The 18,800-nt window shown below is 41.1% G+C and overlaps 1 protein-coding gene across 1 annotated transcript in view; it reads right to left on the bottom strand.

The window, feature by feature from the left end:
* CCDC141 (coiled-coil domain containing 141) overlaps positions 1–18,800 on the bottom strand; it is a 220,131-nt gene that overhangs the window by 42,759 nt on the left and 158,572 nt on the right. Inside the window, exons 9-11 of the mRNA XM_046018027.1 lie at positions 8,337–8,478; positions 6,487–6,606; positions 4,208–4,399 (exon numbers count right to left, since the gene is read on the bottom strand). Coding sequence (XP_045873983.1) covers positions 4,208–4,399; positions 6,487–6,606; positions 8,337–8,478 — 454 coding nt within the window. The remainder of the gene's footprint in view (positions 1–4,207; positions 4,400–6,486; positions 6,607–8,336; positions 8,479–18,800) is intronic.

Raw genomic sequence — 18,800 nt, forward strand, 5'->3', positions numbered from 1 at the left:
AAAATGCCACCTCCTCCATGGAGGCTCCTAAGATTCCCCACAAAGAATTAAACATTCATTTCCCGGGGTTCCCAAAAATAGTTCTGGGGGAAAGAGAACCACAAGCAAATTATCGTAACACAAAGCTAAGTATAAGCACAGTGTTATGCACCTCCCTAGAAGGGACCACCAAGTCTACATGGAGTAAATAGGGAAGAATTTAGGAAAGGAAGTGACCCTTGATCTGTGTCTTTCAGAATTGTCCAGTAGAAGGGGATCCCAGATGGAAGGGTTAACAAGTGTGAAAACTCTGGCTGGTTCAGAGTGCAATAAAATATCTTAGTCTGAGTGAAGTTCAGGTTGCCCGAGCTGAGCAGTTAAGAAAGAAGCTAGAGGGATCACAGTGCCTGGTAAAGCTGGCCAGCAGGTTTCAACTTGTTTTCTACCTTAACCAACAGGATGTGACAGATTCTCATTAGTTTGAAACAACAGATAGCTGTCACAATAGTTCAGAATCAGCATGACAACTATCAGCATTTCTGGGGGGCGGGTGTACGCTACAGGCTGGGGTGTCAATCTGATGGACTGTCAGTTTTGTGCAACTCTCAAAACATAAATTTTAATTCATCCTCCTACTCCTACGGCTCAAAGAAGCCTTCAGTACAAGTGAGAAGGATGCCATGTACAGGAATGCCCTAGAATCTGAACTGGTTTATGCTATAAGGGAATTAATGATAAACTTTAATACTTCATCCATTTGGGGGGAAAGTTATTTATAATTTGAAAAAAGTTATTTATAATTTGTTTCACAAATTACATATGTCATATTATCCTAATGTCAGGAGGTAATATGATCAGATTCGGTTTAGAATGACCATTTATCATAAGGAGTGAAGTGGAAAATTATAGGAAGTGGAACAGGCAAAAGACAACTTCTTTAAGCTGAACAAGACATGGTGAGGGCTTGAACCGAGGAAGTGATGGTTCAGGTGGAGGGGAAGGGAGAATTCAGAAATCTTTAAGGTTGTCCCTATAGATAAACAAAGGATAGCATGGCCTTTGATACAGGAAAAGCCAAAAGGGAGGAGACTGGGGATTAAATTTCAGCTTTGACATTTACTAGCTGCTTGATCACCTAATTTCTCAGAGTCTCAGTTTCCCTCATTTGTGAAAGAGCGATAATAGTAACTAAACAGAGAGGTGTTATAAGGATTAAACGGAATCAGGAATGAGGACACCTGGGTGGCTCAGTTGGTTACACGTCTGCCTTTGGTTCAGGTCATGATCCCAGGGTCCTGGGACAGACCCCACCTCAGTCTCCCCACTCAGCAGGGCGTCTCCTTCTCCCTCCTCCCTTTACCCCCTCCCTCCCTGCTTGTTCTCTCTCTCTCACTTCTGAATAAGTGAATAAAATCTTTAAATAATAAAGAAATAAAATCAGGAATGAAAAGCATGGGACCTTGTACAAAGTAACTGCTCATTGGGAGAGGTCTTGGAAAAGACTCTGAAGGTTCTACATAGGCCTTCTGAAAACTGATGGGGTCATTAAGACACAGAAGAAGAACACATTTGACAAACAGGTAACTGGTTGTGTTTTGTTGAAGTTCAGGAGTCTCCAGGATATATAGGGAATTAGTACGATGGGAAGTTGAAAGCACTGATCTGGGGCTTGGAAGAGTGGGGTCTGGGGAGCCATTTGAGTTATTGGTGAATTAAAACCACACGCAGGGGTGTGATTTTGTGTTGAAAGTGTACAGAATTTCAAAAGGGAGCACAGGCAAGAGCTCCATGACCCACCACACCTCAGAAACAGAAAAGGAGGGAAAAGGAACAGATAAAGAAGTAGACAAGAGGATGCCACTTATGTGGATATCCAAATAAAGTAAGTCTACAGAGGCAGAAAGCATTTCCGAGCTTGCCTGAGCTGGAGAGTGGAAGGCAGGACTGATTAGAACTATGCAGCAGGCCCCAGTTTGGGGAGACGGAAATATACAAACACTGGAGTGCAGTGATGCCTGTGCGGCTCTATAAATACACTAAAACTCCTCACACTCTAAAATAGGGGAATTTTATCCTACATAAATCATGCTGCGACAAATCTGCCTTTTAAAAAGTCACAGGAGGTAAGAACGAGACAGTTAAATAAATGTGGCAGAGAGATGAACAGGAATGAGGACTGAAAAAATAAAGCATCTCATTTGTCCTCTAGCAAGTAGCTTATCAGAACATTTTCGATGGAGGGAAAGAGGTGGCAAATGGCAGGACTGAAGAGAGAATGTGCCAGAGGCAGCCAGGCGAGGCTTGTGGAGGAAGGGCAAGCAGAGGCCAGAAGCGGTGTCTCCCCGTTCCAAAAGCGCAGGTGCAAAGGGAAGGACAGCTACAGAGCGGCAGCCTCGGTGAGGGTAACACCACTGGCCATGGCTGTACACCCACGAGAAGGAAGCAAGGGAAAAATCATATTTGAACTGGAGGATGGATCTTGCAGAAGTCGATTCGGAAGGGCGCAGGCGTGTGCAGGGAGGCACCGACTGCTGATTTGTGTTGGACGCAAATAGAGGCTTCACGTTATTGGCAACTGGGGGACGCCACGTGTCAATAACTTTGCACGTCGAAGGAGGCCAAGGGTTTTTGTGTCACATGTATCAGTCACATACGAGGAAAGGGCGCTAGTGAGATTTAGGAATGGAAACTGGGGTAAGACGTTTGAGAATTGCTACTGAATGCGCGCCAACGAGGGAACATACTGGAACCCCAGCAGCGGCAGAGACCCGTTCATTGTAACGTGCCAATCAGCACAACTGCATGATTTTCTGCAGGAGCGTCTGAAAGCTGAATAAACAGAGTGTTGGACTGGCCTGGTATTGGGAACTGGCAGGGAAATGACGGCATGGGGAGTGGGCGGGAGATGAATAATCAGGACCTGGTGAGGAAAGAACGAAAGCCTGAAGGGGTCAGAGGGTGACGGACTGAGAGCACTGCCAGGTTGAGAAGGACAGAAGGCTCCACAGAAAGGAGAACAGATTTAGTGAGGCCAGGGAGGGTGGAAGGACATGAGGTCCTTCTGAGAAAGTGTTTCCTGCAAAGCTAAGGTCCAGCGCTAGAGAGACTCTTGGTCCCAAAGTCCAGAGCGGGCATGGAAGTAGATGCTGAACTAGAAGCCAAGCAGGTGCATTTTTGGCAATGGTGACACAGAAAACAGCATTTCTTTGCACCTCGTCCACCATTTCAAGTTCTGACTAAAAATGTTCAGCAGGATAATCCTGTCCGTTGCAACACCGCTCCCAAACCATGAGGGTTCAGGACTAAGAAAAACTAAATAAAAGTTTAGGTGACTAAACGTGGAGTAAAGACATGGAACAGGAGGCAGTGGTTACCTGAGATTTGCAGGCACTGGGCATGGCCTTCCTTCCGAGTGGGGAGAATTCAGAACATGAGGGAAAGAGAGCTGACAGGGGAGACATGCTTAAGCAGGACACTTGGTGGGGGGCGGGGGGCGGGAAGGATACCAGTGGGAGGGTTGGGGTGAGAAAACAGAATTCCAGCATGCGCCTTAACTTTGGTTGGCTTTACCCGGAAGGTTGACCGTGTAGGTTCTACCTCACACTAGGCCAGTGCCCGCCTCCCTGAAAGCTGGGTGGTGCCTTAGCCCTTTTCATTACTCTCTCAGAGACTGGGATCTCTGAAAGATGGTCGTAGTCTATGAATCGTAGTCTATGAGAGGGAATTTCACAGATTCTCTAGTACAATCCTGTCAAGATAGTGCCTCAGAAGACGCTCTCTGAGGTAAACTTGTTAAAAGGCATCAAACAAGACAGATCTGAGATGACCCAAAAGCCTGTAATTTTTTATTCTGTGTATGTATTTTAAATGAATCACAGTAATTGTTGAGTATTCAGAGAGATCCATGGTGATAGGTGACCTATTTTTAAAAGATTTTGTTCTATGTTTAGGATATTGTAAATGCTTACAGGCCACAGTAGAGAGTGTTCCAACACAACCACCTTGCTTATTTGTGAATATATCTACACCTAACACTCGCCTTATTTTTTAGGAAACAACCTACTCTTTGAGTCCTTGGATGGTACCTTGGGCCAGTGAGTGAGTACACGCATGGGAGTGGAGGATGTGGGAGTACCCAGCAGGGCTTCTATCCCCAGAATCCCCAGAGAAAGCGGGAAGAAGGGCAGAGGTCACCTTGTTGAAGAAGGTCAGCATGTAGGCACCGTACCTCTTCTGAGGACTTTAGAAATGCCACATAAGACTGCAGGACTTGTGACCTGGAGCTGATGCTTTGGCCAAGTATTTTTAATTCTTCCTCTAACCACTTAGCTTTAGAAGAAAGCAATGCCACTTCGTCAGGTTCAAATTCATTTTTCTCTGTCATAAGCTTTGCAGCTGTTTCTAATTCATGTGCTGTCTCCTATGAAAGCAAAGCACAGGGGGTCAGAAGCTGACAGGGAAATCATGAACATTCACATTTCATTACCTTCTGTACATCCATCTATTAAGATTATTAATTGAACTTGTACCAGAACTCTCCTCAGTGAAAGAAAGGTACAACTTTCAAAACTTAAAAAAAAAAAAAAAAGTTATCTTAAAATGAAAACCATCTCAAATTATTCTGTCACTCTATCAGCTCTGCTTTTCATTTGGAGCATTCTATTTTTTGTGTCACAAAGAGAGGAAAGGCTGTTTGGTATGAGAAGTTATAAAACAAAATGGCAGAAATGTTTTAAGTAAGTTAGTTATACATGAGGATTGCTTTATGAAATTTAACAATAGCTCTAGCAAATTCTTAAGCTAATATGAGAGATGGCAAGTTTATAGAAATTATTTACTCCTTGTTTAATTTATTAAAAAATGGCATGTCACTTCTGCGGTCTTATTTAAATCTTTGTCTAGAAGGGTTTTTGAACAAGGGTAGGGGAAATGTTACACATGAAATCTAAACAGCCCACAGGGTTGCTCTTCTGGGGTTTTCTTTTGAGTGCAATTTCTGGCAAGTAAAATCTCATGGATAGAATGGATAAGCAGGTATGGTAGGCATTATATCTACAATTGCCACAAAAAAGCCATGTAGAATTTTATGTGAGGCTGAGCTAGGAATCAAGCAAAAATGAAAAAAAAAAAAAAAAAAGCTTCCTTGTCATTTGCAGCAAGAAGGAATTGCTTCCCTGCTTGTGTTTAATATGCTTCCCAAGTACTCCACTGAATGAAGCTAATTTTCATTTCCAAGTGTTGCTTCCAGACAGCACTCTGGGTAGGAGGAAGCAGAGGAGTTTCTTCCCTTGCCATTTCCTCCTTCTTTCTAAAATTCTTAAAATAAAAAAAAATGAAATTGAATTCAGACATATGTTTTATTTTAAACATTTGAAATAATGAGTTTTTAAAAATTCCATTTAAAAAAATCAGTTTGTGAGTTCCCAAACATGAGGGAGGTCTTCTGGCTGAGGACCGAGGGAATAACAAGGCTGTTGCCTAGGGACTTGGGTGAGCCTGGAGAGGTGCTAGACTCACCTTTCTGAACATCTGCTGGGGCCGGCTGGAGCAACTAGCAGGAATATAGCCGAACCTAAGTCCCAGGGGAAAGAGGTGAAGAGGAGCTAGAGAAGGTGCTGAGAAGCGGAGGGTATTTTCTTTCTTTTTTTTTTTTTTAAGATTTTATTCATTTATTTGACAGAGATCACAAGTAGGCAGAGAGGCAGAGGGAGAGAGAGGAGGAAGCAGGCTCCCTGCCGAGCAGAGAGCCCGATGCGGGACTCGATCCCAGGACCCTGAGATCATGACCTGAGCCAAAGGCAGAGGCTTTAACCCACTGAGCCACCCAGGTGCCCCCGGAGGGTATTTTCTATCCCTGAACGTGGGGCTTGAGACAAGATTGTGTTTTTATTTGCTTCCTGGAATCTTGCATTAATGCATGTTGCTTCTGGGAAATTTTCTTTAGTAAGTTACTCTAGCAGAAAATCACAAATGGTCTTAGAAAAGCACTCTCTCAGGGTACCTTGTGGCTCAGTGGGTTAAAGCCTCTGCCTTCGGCTCAGGTCATGACCCCGGGGTCCTGGGATCGAATCCCGCATCGGGCTCTCTGCACCTCAGGGAGCCTGCTTCCTCCTCTCTCTCTGCCTGCCTCTACTTGCTTGTGCTCTCTGTCTCTCAAATAAATAAATAAAATCTTTAAAAAAAAAAAAAAGAAAAGAAAAGCACTCTCTCTGAGCCCTGTGGCATCCCAAAAGGAATTTCCTCCCCAGCGAGGAAAAGGGGCCAAATGAGTGTTTAATACCAGGTTACAAAGTTTCAGTGAGCTCAAACACCCTAATAAATGCACATATAAGTATAAATAATTTAGATACACATAATAGAAGTTTTAAGTCATTATCTTCCAAAAATATTAATTTAGAATTGCAACCTTCAAGAGAGCTAGCATTAAGTTCTCTAGCCACTGAATAAAAAGAAAATAAGTCATATTTACAAAATCATAACCACAATAATAATTCCTATTTAATTTACCTTAGCTTGCATGTCTAGTTCCAAGTATTTACTCAAAATCTTCCCTGATTCAGAAAGGCTGGAACCGACATCCATTGCATTGGAAAGTACCGGACTGATTTTCTGAATTGACATTTCCACCTTTAGCAATAAAGAATATATTGCAGTCTTAGTAATATGTACTTGCACACATGTTTGTCTATGTACAGAAAAGATAAATACTACTCTTTCCATTCCCATTGTACTTTAAATGGATATACCAATTTTCATCTAAAAATAGTTTTAAATATTTTGGTATGTCATGTTTAAATTAATAATGTTGCTCTTCATATGAGGTAATACTACTGACTCACAAAGAGAGAGTATATGTTTAAAGATACATATTTATTAACAGACACATACTTTATTAGTAACAATGAGATATAAACAATCACCCATACCTTCTAAGAATTTATCACCTATATTGCCTAGAAAGGAGAATGGACCTGCTAACACATCAGCAGAGATGAATTTATCTGATTAATTAACTCACAATTGCCCACTGTAAGTTGAAGGGGACCCAGTTTACAGGCACATCATGAAGTAAAGGTCCAAAGCTTGGGTATTAAATCACCTGCAGGGCTGCTATATTTAGGGACCCTAGGGCAATACTAAACCCTGTACTTGTGACATTAAAAAACAGGGACACACGTGGGCCGTGTTATTGATGAATGTCAGGGACTATGATTTTTTTAGTACACACGAATCAACGGAAAAGTAATCTTCAAACGATTCTATAACATCCAAGCTATGTTCTTCGTCTCCTGGCTCTCACCAGAGTCCACACTTTCCAGAGTCAAGCTGGGTCTGAATTGGCAGTCCGACAAGGAGCAACAGTTGTCTGAGTTCCTACTGTGTTGTCCACCACCACCAAATTAGCTTGAGTCTCAAGCTGCAGGGAATGTGGCACCGCAGCTGCGGCCTTATTTGGAATCTCCCTGGACCCAGGCTTCAGAACAAGTCTCATATTCCCAAGTTTCTGGATCAATAACAGGTGGGAAGGCAATGCGGATAGAGATGTGGTTCTTTCATATCCTTTCCTGTGAAGTCTGCTAATTCTTCTCATTTAAGACAGGCATATGAGTCCAGTGTATCAGATGAAGACACCATTGAAAATCTGAGACCCAGCAGGGGCATCAAGGTTCATTAGCATTAAAGTCACTGAGATAGTTTTTGCTGTATATCCCAGCTACAGACAAGCCATTTTTTATTTAGCCAAATAGCAGCTGCTTGGTTGTATTCTTCTTTGAAAATAGGAAATAAATTTCTCCTGTACTGAGCCATTGTATCCACTTTGCAGAAAGAGGATTTTCATAAGTATGTTTTTATTCAGAATGACCACGTCCTTTGTGCCAACCTCCTTTAATAGAGTACGATAATGACAATTTAGCCCTGAAAATCCCTACAACATCATTTTCAGTATTTACATGCCATCCTCATATGTATGATACCATGTTAACTGAAACTTGTGCCTATCGGAACCAGGCACAGATCCACATAAAACAAGGACACAGTCCCAGTATGCACACGGTTCTGTTCTGTACAAAGCAAGAACTGTTTCTGTGTGTGCGTGTTCAGGGCTGGCTGGTGGGGTGGGTAGGATTACACAGCAAGTTTTAGCAACCTGGGACAGGACTGGTTGCTGAACGAGAGTGAACTACAACTCCTGCTGTTCAATGATAAACCCTAACGTGGAACCTAAGAGGTGCCAGAGGAGAGGCACCATTGTTCTCCCACCATCCCCCGCTCTGCAGGTTCTGTGCCGTCTGGTATCACTAAGCAAGGAGTTGCATCAAAGTAGTGGCCAAGAGAGGACACATTTAAGAGACTACCTTCTTGAGGTGGCCCTCCACCGAGGCAATTAACTGCTGTTTCTTAAGAGCAAATTCTTTGTGCGCTGAACACTGTTGGGTCAGTTGGTCCACTCGTCTCTGAATGCATCGCATCATCTCGTGGACTCCGCTTACCCGAGAGCTGAATGGAACAAGTCAGCCGTTAGTTCACTTTGCCCTGATAGAGAAGCCCCAGAAACAGAAAGCATTTCAAACTGGATCCGCTCTTTCATGATAGGGATGAATCAATAGAAGTTATCAAGCTTCAGGCTTTGGGATAACAGAATTTGAGTAGCACCAAATTATGTTCCCTTGTTTAAATCAGTCAGTCCTAAGGGAAAAGATGAGTTACGGGTTTTTGCAAACAGGTTTAGTCTTCTTTTCTAAAGGTTTGCTTTTTAATATTTCTTTAAGTTATTTTGAGAACCCTATGGCAAAAAGCACAGGATGTTTGCCAAACGTTTTCCTGGGGGTGTGATTTAAAAGCTTCATTTATCTAAAGATGCTCTTTGAATAGAAATGTGGATCAGCCAATTAACAAACCATTTACTAATCCAACAGGGCAAAATATTTATGTAACACTAAGTTCCTTGTTCTCAATGATGACGAATGCTCAAGGCTATATTCATTAAGTGAAAACCAAGTTATCACCAACAATTAGGAATCTAATGTACTTGTTCATAAAAAAAAAAGGCCAAGCCTCACATTGTCATTTTTCACCTGTCATGAGAAAGAGAAAAGTGACATGAAAGCTCATAAAATGCACATGCCTTTAGAACAACAAATGACCTTAGAGTCAGATCCCATTTGCTCTGGTCTAAAGATAAATTAGCAGGTTTCCTACGCATGTGCAATGTAGGCCCATCAGCCATGCAAGACAATGAAGGGAGGCTGCTGGTGGAAAGAGCACCTTTTAATCTGTCCACCTACCCCTAAGACAGAGCCTCTCCTACTACATAAGAAATTGAAGCCTTTTATTTTACGTCAGTCATTTCCTCAAACACTAATAAAGATTAACATGATAACTCTGAAATTTAATTACCCAGAGGTAAAAAAAAGATCTTGGAGTGAGGTATAGATTTCAGTAATTTTACCTCAAATAATTAATTTATGACTCTGTAAAAATGAATTTAATTAGTAATGAAATGAGGGCAAGATCCCATATGACTGAGAGGTAAAGTAACTTCACAGGAACGACAATAAAGCTGCCAAAGGGGTGAGAGTTCATCAGGCAGCTTGATAATCTTGTTGGATGTGCGTGGGATTCATGTGTGTCCTGTGGGTACCACTGGAGCCCCAGAGAAGTTTAACTGGGGAGAGAAAAGGAAACCACTGCGAGGAATCTTATTCCTGACACACAATGCTCCACAGATGCTACACTTAAAACAATTAGTTTTGCATTTTAATATCTCAGGGACAGTGAAGAGTATAATCAAGAAATCGGGAGGGTTTTATAGAAATAATCCTAGTGATACTGAGGTCCACACATTTTGTAAATAAAAACTGAGTATTGGTAATACCAACCGTATTTTGGTTAGGTTTTAGACTTTGGGACGTTATATACTAAAAAAGCACTTAAAAGTCCAGTTGTCCTATGTATTATAAGTTCCAAGTTCTCTGTAGAATATGCAAATCTGGAATGAGAAAGTCCAGTAACAAAGAAAGTGAAGTAGCTACAACGTGGACAGAAGATACAGAGAGCAGTTAGGGAAAGTCAACGTTTTCTAAAAACAATGACTGAGTGTTACTGTGGCAAGGCAGCATTTTTAATGTTTTAAATAGTCTCTTTTCTAATTCTCATTACGACCCTATCATCTGGGTATAATTGTTATCTCCATTTTGCAGATGAGTAAATTGAGGAACGGAAAAGCTCAGTAACGTGCCCGGGTCACCATTACTAAGTAGCAGACCTGGGATTTGAACCTGTTCATCTGAGCTCAGAGTCCACACTCTTGACACATGAAGGGATGAGAGGGTGTTAAGATTTCACCTTCACTGGAGCTGACCGTTAATGGAACAGGATTACCCGCGCTGGCATGTTCTTTTGACATTGGCTGACTTCTGTAAAGCAATATCTGCCTGTAGTTTGCGAAGTGGCCACTAGAGGGATACTTGTCCAAGTTCATGTTTTAAAGGACCCTTCCGGCAGAGAAAAGAAATGCGGAAACAAAACCAGATCAAGCATTCCTTTGTGAAAATACTGCTTTTTAGCAACATACAATTTTTAATTTAGATGAGTTACAACCAAGCAAATTAAATCTCTCTGTTTTTGGAAGGATGATTCCTTTTCAATTTTTCAATGAACCACGAGGTTGGGTCTCATTTTGTGGTGATCTGTGCCTTATCATATATATCTCATTGTAAATTCTTCTTCTTCTTTTTTTTTTTTTTAGGAGGCACTGGAGAGGCATAGGGTGAGGGAAAAAGAGGATAATAGACCCCAATGCAGGGTTTAATCTCACAACCCTGAGATCATGATCCCAGCTGAAATCAAGAGTCAGGGGCTTAAAACCCTAAGCCACCCAAGCGCCACACATCATAAATTCTTTAAGGGAAAGGACCACATGCTTTTCATCCATATGTCCTCTGTAGCCCTGAGCACATAGACTTGTTAGTGGATCAATGCATATTTTCAAACTAAATAAAATATACTTTAATCAAAATTTAAGGGAAAAGAAGATATAGATTTAAGAAGAAGAACATATGCAGAGACTTACTGTATAAAAATGTCACTAGTGGGGCGCCTGGGTGGCTCAGTGGATTAAAGCCTCTGCGTTTGGCTCAGGTCATGATCCCAGGGTCCTGGAATCGAGCCCCGCATAGAACTCTCTGCTCAGCGGGGAGCCTGCTTCCCCCCACCCCCTGCCTGCCTCTCTGCCTACTTGTGATCTCTATCTGTCAAATAAATAAATAAAAATCTTTTTTAAAATGTCACTAGTAAAGTGTCCAATAGTTTTTAAACAACGATGACTTTGCCTTTTGCTCACTTACAGAAGTTTTAAGCTATCCAAAGTGACGGATTTGTTATTGGGTGTTTGATATTTATCATTAGGTTGAGTGACTTCCTTTATTTAACGCCTCAAGGGGCTTCCTGAATAGCCTTGTTTGGCTGTGCGTTATTGACTGTCCAGGGTATGCTTTACACTCCTACTTGTGGCTTAGACCCCTTCCTAGGTACGAGGAGTTCTGAATTACCTTGCTTACCACAGCCAGCTCTGGTTTTCCTTTCCTGGTGTCAGCTAGATCATGTGTCTGATCAGGCAGTAATCTCTTTCCTCTCCCGGATTCCCAATGGGCATATGTATGTCACACCTCAAACCCCAGGGCCGCTCCCTCCTTCCCTCAGTTCTTTCTTACTAAAGAACCTAATGAGCAGGTTACAACCAGCTCTGATTAGTTTCAGTTAGAAACATTAAACACTAATTCTAGACTTTCCTTTTGAACATTCCAGAACATTTTAAAACATGCATAGCATGCATATTGGTAATTTTCTCAGAGCCTGAAAAGCAGATGGTTTGATCAAAGGAAAAATATGATCTCACTCTCTGCCAGCAATTCTTACATGAACTGAAAATAAATTACTAGAATTCCATCAGTCACTCAGGAACGAGTCTTACTCCTTCCCAGGAGTATTACTGAATGATAGGGCAGGAACGGAGGGCAGGTAACAGCACTTGGTTGGAAGAAGTGCCCTGTCATGTCGCTCTCACTCTGAGCCACCTGCTCACGTACCACCTCGCTGGGCGGGAGAAGGACTAAGAGCGGACTTCTGAGTCGAGCAAACTGTTGCATTGCATACCCGGATTGAGCTTTAGGTTTTCTCCGTAAGAATGGATTAGAGGGTGCCTGTTTGTGGCATGGACATGAAGTACACTAGATTATTCCTGATGTGGACTTTGACTTTCCCAAGCATTACAGATACTCAGAAATGACAGACTGTGTGGGCTTCTTCAGACATTTGTTAGAAACTCCATCGTGGAGCATTTTTCTCCCCTACTCACTGAACCAGGTAGAGGAGAGGGAAGGGGGAAGAAAAATGCTTGACTTTTTTTTTTTTTTTTTTTTTTTCTAAAGAGCAGAGACATATTGACTCCTGGCTCAAAAATAGACGGTTCTATTTGTTGAACAGAAGCAGTTGCCCCATCTCAGCATCTGTTGCAAATTGAGGCTGGGGGAAGGGAGCAAAAATCCCAATGTTAATGTGTTCTAATGATTCTTTCCGGAGGACAGCAAGTTGCTTTCAAACCTTTCATAAATTACTATTGGCAGCCCATCTGGATTAGGAGCTGAACCAGATGGTAAGCACTTGACAGCTTACTCTCTCATCCCAAGGAATCAGCTGATCATAGTTTTCTTTTGGTCTATGAACAAATCAGACTCTGAAAATGGAAAAAGAAATATTTTCTTTATCTTTAGCTTGCTGCTTTTTTTGACAGGGACCCAAACAGTGTCCCTTCATGTTTATGATCTTTATTTTGGAGGAAATAATGGCTACTGTCTAGTTTTCGTCCCTACTTTGAAAAAAGTGCCACTCATACTGTAAAAGTGAAAAGCATGTTTTTACCATTTTTTCCCCTCTGACTTAAGTTAGTCACGTTGTGAATGCCTCACCACCAAAAAGTAGTAAGTGGGGCTGAAGCTACGGGTGTCCTGGGTTCTGGTCCAGGCGCATAGCAGAGATAGCCACAAGCTCCATAGCAAAATCTGTCCTGCGCAAAGGGTACCAGAGCCAGGATTCTACCTGAAGTCAGTAACAGGGAGGGCGTTCTCCCTCCTTGTAAAAGGAGGTTGGAAAACGCTATCGCCAGCTGGTGCAGGGTCCAAGAAATCAGACCCATCAGAGCAGCGGAGAACCAGCCCCACCGCCGGCTGCATCTCTGAGAGCCACAGCACCTCCTTGAGTAACCCTGACCAGACAATACAAGCTGGATGGAGTTCACAGAACGCGGAGTTCAGGGGGAAGTCATGTCAAAGTCCTTAAGGAGGAAAGAGCCAAGAGCAGAGTACAAAGCAAGGAAAATAAGCAAAGAAAAAGCACCTCCCACTCCAGATGAGAGCGCAACCTAGAATTTCAAAACACACGAGGCATATAAATCCGAACAAAAGACAAGTCAACAATTGAGAGATAAATGTCCTCTACTTGAAATGAAAGAAAGCAGAGTGGAGCAATCTGAAAATGACCTTTACATAAACACACCTGAGATCATTAGAAAGACAAAGAAAAGAACCAACACCCATCATCAAAGAATAAGAAACTCTGAAACAAAGACAGTCAGAAATAAAACAAAAATAGATATAAAAAATGAGTTAGAAATCTTAGAAATGAAATCAATATGGTTATGAAAGCTAGGGGAAAAAAATCAACCAAAGAGAAAACCAGTGTGAGGGAGTTCCTGAGGGGACAGGGCAAAGAGCTGATGGAATGACAAGACAGGAAGGCAGTTCAGAGTTCTGGGAGGCAGACCCAGACGCTCCAACATTCTCTACCAGGAGTTAAAGGAGAAGAGAAAAGAGAGAACAACGGAAAATCAATATTTAAAGATGTAATCCCTGAAAATTTTCCATGATTGGTGACAGAAATTCTCAGATAAAAGGGACACAGAAGAACTAAAGAGATCAATATTCTCTTTTAAAATAATTTGGAAAATATAAAATTACATTTTAATGTATTCCTTCCAAAAAAGTTTTTCTCTTTGCAGTCCTTTCCTCCCTCGAAAGTTAGAATGGTGCTGTCTACACAATTTGGATCCTCACGTTATATGGTGAGGTTACTGTGTCTTCAAAGAATCCTCAGAAACATACTTTTCATATTGGCTTAGAATATTCCGCAATGTGTCTGCCTTGAAACTATTCAAACATTTCCCTATTTGGGGGGACTATTTAGGTGGTTTTCAGGTTTGCACTATTATAAACAGTACTGCGATGAGCATTTTATTCATAAATAGGCCCACTCACTTCTCTCCCTCTCTCTTTTCTGATTTTTTGTTTGTTTTTCTCTCTAATCGGAGAGAACTCCTCTAGAGTCATCCAGCACACAGATTTCTGCCCCTAAAGTCAGCCCTCCTCTCCAGACTGCAGCTCCAGATCTTTCTTACTCTGGGATGCTTTCTACTTCACATAATCAACATCATAAATGAATACATTCACATTGGAGTGCGTGACTCCTGGATATTTCACAAGAACCTAATCTGATTACGCTTAGTTTTAAGGGAAAGTGTGAACTTTGCATGTTTTCCATACTAACAGTTTCAGAATTATAAAAGCCTATACTCAGCCAGGCTCAGATTGTAGTTAGGACATTTACTCAATCTCTAAAAAGAACAACTTAATATACACTTGAAAATATTTGGAAAGCGGCTGAGTTGACTTCATAATATCCTAAATTTTGGTATCTGACATTTACCCTCTAAATGCATCATCACACTTTTTTTTTAAGATTTTATTTATTTATTTGACAGACAGAGCTCACAAGTGGGCAAAGAGGCAGGCAGAGAGAGAGGGGGAAGCAGGCTCCCTGCTGAGCAGAGAGCCTGATGTGGGGCTCGATCCCAGGATCCTAGGATCATGACCTGAGCCGAAGACAGAGGCTTTAACCCACTGAGCCACCCAGGTGTTGCAAACTTTTTTTTTTTTTTTAAGTTATTTTAAGTCCTTATATGTCCGGCAGAGCTCCATAATGCAACCATAGATAACTCTATTAGGCGAAGGAAATTTCTGTCTTCGTTTCCTTGTTTTGTTGGAGGATGGGGATTGTTTCTGTTTGTTTTTCAAATAGGATCTTTTAAAAAATATTTCCACTATGATAAAAGCTTTCTTTTAATATCATACCAGCACCATCACATTTCAAATGAAGCCGCTACTTTTATAAGTACTAAGATAAGGAACATAAAAAAAGGTTTCCCACCCGGTTGAGCTTGATGGCTGATCTCAAAACAATGTCACGAGTTAGAAGGAGAGGGGACATTGTTACAAGTCAAACAACTAGGGAATGATTCAGAACACCACAGAATGCAAAGTGAATCCATGAGATAGAGCTGACCAATACAAAGGAATTCAAAACTATTGTATGGTAGTTATTGATTCTGTTCATCTTAACTAGATGTAGAGCCTTCATCCAACTTAGACTATCCAACTCAACAATGGCCTTCTTAAGTCCTTCATTTGAACTGTCCTGATCATAGAAGCTAGGGACTGTGTCTCCCTTCTGTGAAGAGGTGGCCTCAACACCCACTGCCCCCATGGCTTCCTCATGCCCAGAGCACACTCCCTTGTTGTGTCATTCCTTGAGTAGCCGTTAGGAAAGTTCTGGAGATTGCGGGCCAGGTTTATGTATCTTACCTGCATTCCAGGACTCACTTCACCTCTTACTACCCTGTGACAGGTAGCAGTGAAAAGTGATAGAACCTCTCTGTGCCCTAGCTTCCTCATCTGCAAAACAGAGGCAAGGATAATAGTAGTACCCATAGGACAGGGTCGTTTTAAGGACTACAGTTTTTTAATGTATGTAAAGCACACGTGTTTGCCGTTTTCACCAATGAGTGTTTAAATAGTCCAGCCTGCACCTACTCGATCTTGTCTTCTGCTCCTCTCTCCTGTCACCTTCTCCCCCAGCCACACTGCACTCCTTTCTGTTACATCTTTGCTGTTGTTCTGGGTCTACTCATCTCCCACCTATGTGCATGGTAGCTCCTTCTCCTTAAAGAATCTTTCCCTGACTACAATGTCCAGAGTGGCCCCCTCCCCACAGGGACTCTCTACCCCACTTCAATTTACAGTAGTACTCATTGCTGCGCACAAGCATCTCATTTCCTGATTTAGCTGTTGGGTGGCTGTTTCTCTCCACTACAATAAAAACAGCATGAGGGCAGATGCTTCCCCTACTACATCAGATGCATGGGAATACCTGATTTATAAAAGATGCTCAATAATATTTTTTGGACTACATAAATGAATAAATAAATGAACATGTTCTGTCTAAAGTACATTACCATTCACCATATCAAACAACAGAAGTAGTGGTAGCCAACATAAATGAAAATTGTGAAAAGAGAATACAAAATCCCAATTAACTCCTGGTTTTATTTCTTTATAAAATATAAAAATAAAAAGATTGACATTAAGTAAGTAATAATAAGTGTTAGATCAAAACAGACAATACTTAAGGTTAAACGACAGCCAGCTATCAGTCAGGGTGAGGTTCGTTAGCTTAAATTCACCAAAACAAGGTAAAATGAAAACTAGTCCAGTCTCTGATAAAAGATAGAAATTGAGTCAACACTGAAGCAAGTTTACTTATAAATCTTAAGTTAATTTTAGCAAACAGAAAAAGGTGAATGGATTATTGCACAAGATGGCATTGTATATTTTTTAGTTCTGTCTTGTTAGTTACCCAGAGAGAAATGAGAAGGTTCCTTGATTTTGTCCAATTATGGAAAACTTCACCCTCATACAAGGTATCCAACCCAGGATTTCCAATCACCACAGCTTCCTGTGGTTGAAGGAATGCAATGGCCTGTCTTCAGCCGTGCTGCTCAAGGATGATGCCAAGTGGAGCTTCGGAAGAGGTGCGGGAGCGCTGGAAGCCAGGAACTGTAATGTCACTGTAAGCCTACGTTTGACCATTATCAGACGCAGTAACTTGTGTCATAATTAAGTGCAAATGAATGCCAAAAAAAATCTTCAGAATTAAAGTATAGTTAGGTTGGATGACAGATATTATACTTTGAAAGATGATAAATTATTTAGCAATGACTCAGAATTATCCCCCGCTTACAGGGAGAAAATAGAAAAGCAAGGAAACACGTAAACAACCATTATTTATTTTGTGAGATTGCTCCAACTTCAAAGGTTTTTGATTCCAGGATAGAAAAACAGTGTGGATCTGTTCCTAATAAGGCAATAGTTAGAGAAAAGTAACAACAAAGGTCTCAGATTTACTGGGAAGTATAGTCTCTGATAAATGTAAACTTCTGAAGTCCTATTTTGTTGACTAACAAGGAAAAAAAAGATCTAAATGCTTCTGAAATTTTTATGTGCCCCAATACTAAATTTTGCCTTTTATTACCTTAAAATAAATGCTTATCTCCCGTATATCAAATATAACCTTCCCTAGTTTGTGAAAATGAATAGAATGTGGTGCAGCTCTATCGTGATTAATTGAAACAACCATGTGACTCTTTGCATTTTGCTTTTAAAGTCCTTTGTAGAGAAGGTTAAAAAAAAAAGTGAACTAATTGCTAAGAGTAGTGGTTTCATTCAATTAAAAAAAAAACAACCCTCCATTTTACAGATGAGGAAACAGGTTCAGAAAAATTAAGTTTAAAAGTCATAGCATTAGGGGCGCCTGGGTGGCTCAGTGGGTTAAAGCCTCTGCCTTCAGCTCAGGTCATGATCCCAGGGTTTTGGGATCGAGCCCCGCATCGGGCTCTCTGCTCGGCAGGGAGTCTGCTTCCTCCTTCTCTCTCTGCCTGCCTCTCTGCCTAGTTGTGATTTCTCTCTGTCAAATAAATAAATAAAATCTTTAAAAAAAAAAAAGTCATAGCATTGTTTTGGTCCTAAGAATGCATGAAATAGAACTCTTTTGGATCTAAATCTTAAGTTTCTTATCCAAGCCAGTTTTCAAATGTCTGATAATGGGGACCTTAATCATTTGTGTCCTTGCAATGTGGCTGACATTCAGAAGCCTAGGACGCCATTGCAATGTTCAGGGACATGTTTATCCCCACTGCCAATGTTCTAAATTCCACCTTCACTCCAGCAGTGTCAGCAACTTGAAATCTCCTTCTTGGGTGCTGCTTCCTTCCTGTGGTGGTGACCCACACCGTGGAACAGGTGAGTCACTAGATGAGGAAAGGAAGCAAGTCTCAAATGTAATGCGTGGGATTGAGGTCCTTAGCTACGTGTGGCTTTAGTTTGCCACCGAGATTCTAATGCATTTCAATTCAGTTTTTAATGGATTTCTATTCTACATCTACCTTCGGAATCAAAAATGTCCTTTGCCAGGTAACTTTTACTTACTTCAGTTCCTCCTGCAAAATGGAAAAATAGTATTGATTTGTAAAATACTGTGAAATCTTGGGACAACCAAACACCTTGGAACTACTATGAAAACTCGTATATCAAGGACGTTGACAGAAACTGTACTGACAATAAGTATTATTTTTTAAATATAGTTACCTAACAATTTTAATTCAAGTTTGTTGAAACTGTGCCTAACTATTGCTTCTGTTAAGACATAGTCTGAAGCCTGAAGAAAAGAACTGCAGATGCCCTTTCATAAAACAACATATATATATATGTATGTATATGTATAAATTAAGCCTAGAAAGAAGACACAAAGAATGAGACTAGCTAAGTAAATAAACATGTCGACCATGACCAAGTGGGTGGCCAAAAGCAGTCACTAAAGTGCTGAATATAGAATATAATATAAAATATAAGCACTTCTCTTATAATTAAGTACTG

The sequence above is a fragment of the Meles meles genome, chromosome 9 (assembly GCF_922984935.1).
Source record: "Meles meles chromosome 9, mMelMel3.1 paternal haplotype, whole genome shotgun sequence".
Lineage (NCBI taxonomy): Eukaryota > Metazoa > Chordata > Mammalia > Carnivora > Mustelidae > Meles > Meles meles.